Below are 8,476 nucleotides of genomic sequence, written 5' to 3' on the forward strand. Positions count from 1 at the left end.
TTTGTGAGAATGTAGATCAAGAACGCCTGACTGTCATTTACACACTGGTTAATGTCAAAGTGGATCAGAGCTTGTCCCTTCTGGTTTGATGGTGTGTCACATAGCACCTCGGTGGTCAGTCGTGGGATCTTTACATCACTGTTTTCAATCCACACAATGAAATCAAATGAATCACAGGTACATTGGAACGGGTTACCCTGCAAGAACAAGGTCTGAATCTTAGATTCGGGTCTCGATTGGAAAGTGGATTGATTGATGATAGTCAGTTTGTTGTAGTCAAGTCTAAGAGTCATCAGGCTTTTTGCACCCTTTAGAAACCAGTTGTCCAAGTGGAAAATCTGATTATGACTCAGGTCAAGGAAAGTCAAATTGTGGATGACGTTTGAGTTTATGCCTGTTACATTAGATAGAGAATTGAAGCTCAGGTCTAAAATTTGAATTTGATGGAAAAACTTGAGCTTGTCCCATATGAAATCAGTAAGCAAGTTGTGACTTATGCGTAGTATGGTGAGGTTACGTGGCAGATATTCATAAACATTGTCTGGAATCTTTGCAATCTTGTTGTGGGATATATCTAAAATCGTCAAATTAGTAAGATTAGTAAAAAGCTTTTTATATGAGCCATCCTGTTCTTTCCAAAGAGTCCCAAGATTATTATTTGTAAACTGAAGTTCTGTTAATGATTTGCTGTACATCTGTTTGGTCGTTAGTGTAGAAATGGAGTTATGACTCATGTTCAGCACCCTCAGAGCAGGCAGATTTTTTGTAAAATTTAAATTATGCGAAACCCCGAACGCTTTAAAGTAATGATCATTGTTACTGAGGTCCAGCACTTGTAGTTTCTTTAGTTCTCTGAAGGCGTAGTCATAGGCAAGATCAATCTTATTGAATGACAGGTCCAGGTATGTCAGATTAGGCAGCAAGGAGAACTCTGTTCCATTAAGTGCTGCTGAAAATCCATTTCCTGAGAGGTTGAGACATGCAATATTTCCATAGCCCTCGAATTGCTTTGGAGAAATGAAGAAAAGATTATTTGAGCTGAGGATTAGCACTCGTCCAGACTCAAAGCACTCTTGCTTGATAAGGCCGTGTGACAGCTCATAATCAAAATCTTTCGGATGGAATTTTAGGAGCGGTGAAATAGAAAGGTCCGACCTCTTTGGATTGTATCCGTTACCTGTATTTGGTGGACTACTCACTGGAATGGGATACAGCCTGTTTTCTGCAAGGTATATCATTTTCAGGTGATGGAATTGGCTGAATATGGTGGAATCAGAGTGAATAATGAAGTTAGTCCCTAAATTTAGTGCATGTAGATGTTCGAGCTTGTACAGAGGTCTGAGTGTGCCTGGTCCAATATTCTGGAAAACCAAACCATCCAAATGCAAAGTTCTGAGTGACACAAGATTTGAAAACTCTGTTGAGAGATTTAATGTTGTAGGGTATAACTTGAGAGCAAAGTTGAAAGAAAGATCAAGTTTTTCCAACTTTGGAAGATATCTTAGAAATGTTGCCTCCTCAGTAATTGCTTTTAACAAGAAGTTAAATGACAGGAACAATTGTTTAAGCTTGTTCAGCTTCTCAAACCAGGAGGGATTCAGGTGGTCCAGTGAGCTTCCTCCCAGGTTCAGTGTCTCGAGCTGTGTCAGACTGTGAAATGCATTAGGATGGATACCAAGAGAACCGTTTTTGCAAGGAACACAGGGATATGGAGCACTTTGACATCTTGGACAGTTCCCTTGTATTTTTTAGGACTTTTACATTTGGTAGACCAAGAAAATCATCTTCAGATATGTACTGAATTGCATTATCACCCAGGTATAATATGCGTAATGATTGGGGTAATCTTTTGGGAACTTGAGTTAAGTTGTTATACGACAAGTCCAGAACCTGCAGTTTGCTTATAACTGCAAAACTGTCTTCCATAATTGTAACAGATTTTCCACAAGGATTCCAGAAGTAGCAGTTTTTGGATAACCGTAAATGTGTCACCTTTGTTAAGCCAACAAGGCTCCTGTTATCCACTGACATAATGTGGTTTTTGTTCAGCTCGAGGACTTCCAAGCTGAGGGGGAGATTGCTGGGAATTTCCTTCAGACCATTGCCAGTCAGTATCAGTTCAGTCAGTTTTGTCAGATTTTTGAAAGCATTCGCAGCAATCATCACTTCTTTGTTCTTGTTTGCCCAGCAGAGATTGAGCTGAGTCAGATTCGACATTTTGGAAAATGAATTAACTGAAATCTTCTTAATGAAATTTTCTGATAAGTTGAGCTCAGTTGCATTACTCGTTATCCCATCAGGTACTCTCTGCAGATGACGCCCCTTACAGTCAAATAGAACCTGAGAGGTATTGTCAGCTGTGACATCACAAGGGAACTGTGGTGTCATCCACACAGGTTTACATGCAGCAGGCTGGATCTCATAATGGCAACACAGACAGAACAGCAGCAAGTGCATCCAACACGTCATTGTCTGTAGATAAACAATAGAATTAGTGAAATGCAGCAACTTATACTCATAGTCAGTATTTTATAAACATATATTGAATATGTATTGTATCATACAGTACATCATACATGTTGTGTTTTAAAGGATACATTCACAACGTTTAAGTATGTTCAAGTATGTCCGAAGGAATGATTGCAGCAAGCAAAATCTGTTTCAATGTTCATATGGGTACCTGACTAATGTTTAAGACATACATGAAACATTGTGAACTTATCCTCTAAGTATTGACCATTGTTTTTCAGAATGGTACCACTTGCATCCAGCAGGTTGCAGCACTCTATAGCCTATATATGACTCCCTCACATATTTTAAATTATGAATTCTGTAACCCCTTACAGCCAGATTATGTAACGTTTGCTCAACAATGGCTATTGTATAGTTAAAGCTACTGCAACAGTATTGAGAAAAGTCCTTAAGTCAGTGAACTGACTCAGCATTGTCAGATACAACAATATGTATCTAAACAATAGTAGCTACAATAAGCTACTGATAATACCAGACCAAGAAAGGCAGTAGCAGCCACACCCCTGAGTGTACTGAACTAAGCAATTATTTGTAACGATTTCGTTTGTAATTGAGTAAGGTATTTCTTTCCCCAGTAGCACACAGTCTCATATTAGCATCTGGTTTCCCCTTTATTTCTTATAAATTATTTGAGACACATTTAACAAGATGTCGGCCTGACACGTGGTATTATGTTCGTCATGTGGTTTGGCTGCACAGCATGAGTTTGTAATCACTAATCTAACGACGGACCGCTGCTTGTTCAAATATTATACTCATAGAAAGAAGATGATTTTTTTCATACATTTTAATGTAAATTATTTAATGTAGAACACTCAATTATAAAAAATCCCAAACAGTTTTCAAATAGTCAAAGTTTTCATAGTAAAATACTGTAAATGTATACACCAAGTATTATCTAGTGCCATAAAGTTCCTCACAGAAGACGAAAACCCTCACAGGTTATATTACAGAAACATCCAATTAAAAAGCTCATACAGGTAACCAGTAAATCTATAACAAACGTTGGACGAGTAAAACATTCATATTACTTTCAGTATGTAAATCTATTCTCTGCTATTCATAGAGTAAAGCTTAAAAAACGTACGGAGAAACTTGTATCAATAAAACTCACCATTGTGGTATTGATTCCTTATGATTCTTGAATGACAACCTTGCAAAAACAGTGGCACTGGCAATCTTTAAAGTAAAACTGAAAATTAACTACTTGATGACACTGTCTTGCATCAAGTCACCAAAGTTAATATATCCAACTTAAAATTTATAAAATACAACACACATTAAAAAAAAAAAAATCCCCCTGTTGCTGAAGTCAAAGAAACGCAGCGAGCTGGCTGGCTCTCACAAAGAGCCTCTGGGGCAGAAGTAGCCTCTCAATTGCAGAAGTGCATCTGTTTCATTTCCTTTTTCATGACATGTAAACAGTTTTGTTGCCATCTCAGACAAAGTCAAAATCATAATTCTCCCATCAAAAGTTCCCTATTGTATTGAGTTACCGTAAAAAGGGAATTCATAATAGACAATTAGTCATTCATGTCACAATCATTTCTCTTTGTCTTATGTTTAAATAGTGGGATGTTCACACATTGTAATTCATTTACATATGTACATTCAGTGCCATCTCTAATTAAGAAGGAACTAAGTATGACAGTATATTGTTTTACAGTGTCTCTTTGAAGAGATTGTTGTATTGTTTGTGACTTTCAGTTGCTAATACACTTCTCAGGCTGAACCAGAAGTAGAACTGGGCTTGAGGGTTTGTAGGCCACTCCATCACAGAGCGCTTATACAGTCTCTTCCTTAATCTCAGGTACTTTGAATCGCAAGGTACTTTCTCCAAAAAGATCAGTACGATGACGTCATCTTTTTCATCCATTAGTCTTTGGTGGGCCATGTAGAAAGCTGTCTTGAAGTTGCCACTTTTGATATATTTGCTGGTGAGAATGAACACGGTCCTCTTGCTGTTGTGGATGCTCTGCGAGAGGTTGTCGATCAGGGGGCATCCAGGGATCCAGTCCCGTTCCTCCAGACAAAGCGTCAGCCGGCAGTCTCCATGGTCCTCCAGATGAGCAACCATTTCCTTCATCACCCACTCTGTTACCGCCAGATCCTCCTTGTCATATATCACAAAGGCATCATAGGTGGAGCTTTGGGAGTTCAGGCGCCCATAACCTTTGAGCTTTGCCCTGCAGAAGTGGTAGATGTACCAGACGTCCCACAGGAAGAGATGGCTGGAGATTGACAGGGTGAGGAAGCTGAGGACGAGGGAAGTCATGAGTGTGTAGAGGATGATTGACAGGTAGCTGTGCTGGCAGGCCAGCAGGTCCACTGAGAGTACAGGATGACCTCTTTGTGCCCCTGGACTAGCGCAAGTAACATCCGTGGCCAGTCTGGGGATGGGCACTGTGGTCCTGTTGAGCCATGTGACAAACCAAGTGGCGTTGCAAGTGCACACAAATCTGTTTTTGTGCAGAAGCAGCATTTTCATCTTATTGACGACGTCATCTGGAAAGCTAGATTTGTCAATGTACTGTATGTGATTAAAACTAAGATCCAGATATTGTAAGTTGTAGGCATCCTTGAGGAAATCTGGCGTGAGTTTTAGGATCTGGTTTTTATGTAACAGGAGCTTCTTTAGAGATTTGGTACAGATTGACAGCATGGGCGGAACAGTAGTTAAGCTGTTCCCACTGAGATCTAAGACTTGCAAAGAACTTAAAAGTTTTAGTTTCTCCCAATCAAAGGAGTTATCCTTTAGTTTGTTATTTTTGATATAGAGCTCAGACAGTTTGTCTGGCAAACCACTGAACACTTCCTGTGGAATGAAATTAAGGTTGTTATGAGAGATGTCGAGGACAGTCAGATTATGTAATTTCTTGAAATAATTGACATACCTAATGTCCCCGTCCCTCCACAACATATCTAACCGGTTACCTGTGAACTCTAACCTCTCTAGAGATTCACTCTCTAGCTCCGTGTTAGTGGAAGTGGAGATCTGGTTGTGGTTCATGAGCAATATCTTGAGATTTTTCAAATTTCTAGTGAAATTAAGCATGTGAGTCAAGCCCTCTGACTCAAAGTAATGGTTGTTGTAACTTATATCCAAGATGACCAGACTTTTCAACTCTTGAAATGCTGTGGAGTAGAGCAGGTCCAGGCGGTTTGAGGAGAAGTCTAGATATTGTAAATTAGCCAGATAGCTAAATTCAGAGCCATTCAGACTTTGGCTCATTGCATTTCCAGACAGATTCAGGCATCTAAGCTCTCCGAGATTTAGAAATCTTGAATGCAAGAAGAATATGTTGTTTCTGCTCACATCCAAGGTTTTGCCGAACTGACTGCAGTTCTTGTTGACAAAGGATGTAATCGTTCCAAGTTCTTTATCTTTGTATTTGCAGCTGCGAGCATATTCATCATATCTAAAGTAATGAATCTCTCTCACTTCCTTACTTTGGTACTGATCTGCAGGCGACATGGGAGACCAGTACAAGGGCTCTCCCCCAGAGAAACCGACAGCTTCTTGGCCGTCAGAGGGGGATGATATTTTGTTGTCAGACAGACTGATTATTTTAAAGCTTTTTAATTCCATCAGAATACTAAGGTTTGCCATTTTAATAAAGTTTGTACCCAGATCCACAACCTCCAAGTTTGTTAGAGGTTTTAATGGAGCAATGCTCTCTGGCTTTAACTGCTGAAACACAAAGCCCTTCAGTCTGAGAATTCGAAGGGATTTGAGGGATGAGAAATTGCGGCTCAGTCTCAGTGTTTCAGGGTACCTCTGAAGCTCATAGTTAAATGAAAGGTCCAGTTCTTCCAGTTTGCCCAGGAAATGTGGAAAGTGTGTGACTCCTATCTCTCTTGCTAAAAAGTTGGAGGAGAGATCAAGAACTCTTAGCTCTGTTGTGCTGGCAAACCACTCAGATGGCACACATGTCAGAGAGTTACTGTGCAGACGCAGAGTCTTTAGCTTTGTCAACATTTTAAAAGCCGTCTTACTGATTTTAAGTGGGGAATTATTTGGGCACGGGTTGCATGGGAAAGGAGCGTTGTAACATCGAGGACAATTTCCGCTAATATCTAGAATCTCAAGGTTAGTTAAGTTTTTGAAATCCTCATCAGTGACTTCTTGAATGTTGTTGTTATAGAGGTACAACTCCTTCAGACTTGTGGGTAGTCGATGTGGAATAAAGGATAGGTTATTTGACTTAAGACATAACAATGTTAAATTGTTAAGCTGTAAAAATGCGCCATCCTCTATTTCATAGGAAACATTACATGGGTTACGGAAATAACAGTTTTGACTGAGGTAAAGCATCTCAATATTTCTAATCTCAGAGAGGTTTGCTGATGAAATATAAAAAATGTGATTCACTTCCAAACTCAGCAGGATCAGGTTTGGAGGGAGGCCTTTAGGTATACTGTAGAGCTGATTGCCATCTAGATACAGTGCTCGCAGGTTCCTCAGGCTGGAAAAGGTGTTGTCCTCTATGATCACACTCTTTGTGCACATGCGGTCCTTGGGCCCGATTTTGATGGGCACACAGTTGCACCTCATGTCAATCTCAGTCAGGTTCTCCAGACCATGAAAGGAGGTGGAGTTTAAGTTAGGAATATGGTTGATGGTGAGCGTCAGATTGGTAGTGTCTCTGGGGATGCCAAGGGGGATATCTTTGAGGCTTCTCTCAGTGCAGTCCACTGTCACCACACTCCCGTTGTCGGTCTCTCTAACTTCACAGGGCAGAGTTTTGGGGTAGGAAACGCTAGCTGTTGATGTGGTGAGACAACACCACAGGCCCAGCAGTGCCACACACATCTGTACAGAAACACAGACAGTTCACTGAGAAATGTGTGCAGGTGGACAGCTGATACAGTTACATTACTGAGAAAACACACATAATGCAAGAAGCAAATGCTAAAATCAACATTTTGAGTAATGTATACATGTGCAGATATGCTACTTCATAATGCAACTAGGAACTGATACAAGTTAGCGTTTCATTTTCCCACCTCCATCTCCATGTAGTTTGCAGCCATTCTGATCAAAGCCAATCCTTCATTTCACTACCTATGGATGCATTTATAATCCAATACAGTGTACGAGCAAAGATAAATGATACTCACCAGATGGAAGAACATTGTTCACATGAGAGACTTAAAAGAGGTCCTGCTATTAGTTCTGTTGAGATCAAGTACTGAAAGAAGTGTAACATTGATGATCAGCTCTAAGGGGATGACATGAAAGTAACAGGTGGCTTGGTTAGCCCGTTGGGTGTATAATTAGCCAGCATCACTTCCCTATCGTCATAAACCGCACACATCCAAATCTTCCATCTTTTATTATGTGTGTTTGATAATGGTTGACTGATCGTGTTTGTTATATAATGGTAAAAATATGTGCTTTCTGCTGAGATTACTACAAGGAGGTTGCCTTTAGAATGGAGGGGTCAAAGGATGATAGTTGCTTGCTCTTATAGTACAGTATAACAGCACAGCTGGAGTAACTGTGGGTTATTCAGTGGCTACTACCAAGAGCAGTTTCGTTTTTTGTTAGCCTGCAGGGTGAAAGTGAAACCTATGCTTGGGTTTAGGTTTACCAGCTTACATGGTAAACACGCTATTCTGGCACGAGGAAGAATATTCTTCCTCAATCTTTTGCTACTTTGTGGCTCTAGATCTACCAGCTGAGTAACATTCACTCTAATGCGTGATCTGTCCAGACAGTATGTGTGTATATTTGGCCCTTTATTTGAGAAACCCAATGCAGGAATAGATGCTGTAGTTTTAGAAAAAGCATCCACCTGATCAGCCTCTGTAGTAAAATGGCATAATGACAAAGTGTTTTTTTAGTCATGCTGGCAGCAGGGCATGGCAATGTCGCTCTGTCTATTGGTCCACCACTTTGTCCAGAACCTTTTAAACAGCTATGGATTGCACTGAAAATGTG

The 8,476-nt window shown here is 40.2% G+C and overlaps 1 protein-coding gene across 1 annotated transcript; it reads right to left on the reverse strand.

The window, feature by feature from the left end:
* Positions 1-2,384: 2,384 nt before the first annotated feature.
* On the reverse strand, positions 2,385-7,730 carry tlr7 (toll-like receptor 7). The gene is made up of 3 exons (XM_028590837.1): positions 7,654-7,730; positions 3,647-7,345; positions 2,385-2,472 (listed from the first exon to the last, which is right to left on the reverse strand). The coding sequence occupies exons 1-2, from the start codon at positions 7,666-7,668 to the stop codon at positions 4,193-4,195; spliced, it is 3,168 nt and encodes a 1,055-aa protein (XP_028446638.1). The 5' UTR covers positions 7,669-7,730; the 3' UTR covers positions 2,385-2,472; positions 3,647-4,192.
* Positions 7,731-8,476: the final 746 nt, after the last annotated feature.

Source organism: Perca flavescens, chromosome 11, assembly GCF_004354835.1.
Source record: "Perca flavescens isolate YP-PL-M2 chromosome 11, PFLA_1.0, whole genome shotgun sequence".
NCBI classification, from domain to species: Eukaryota; Metazoa; Chordata; class Actinopteri; order Perciformes; family Percidae; genus Perca; species Perca flavescens.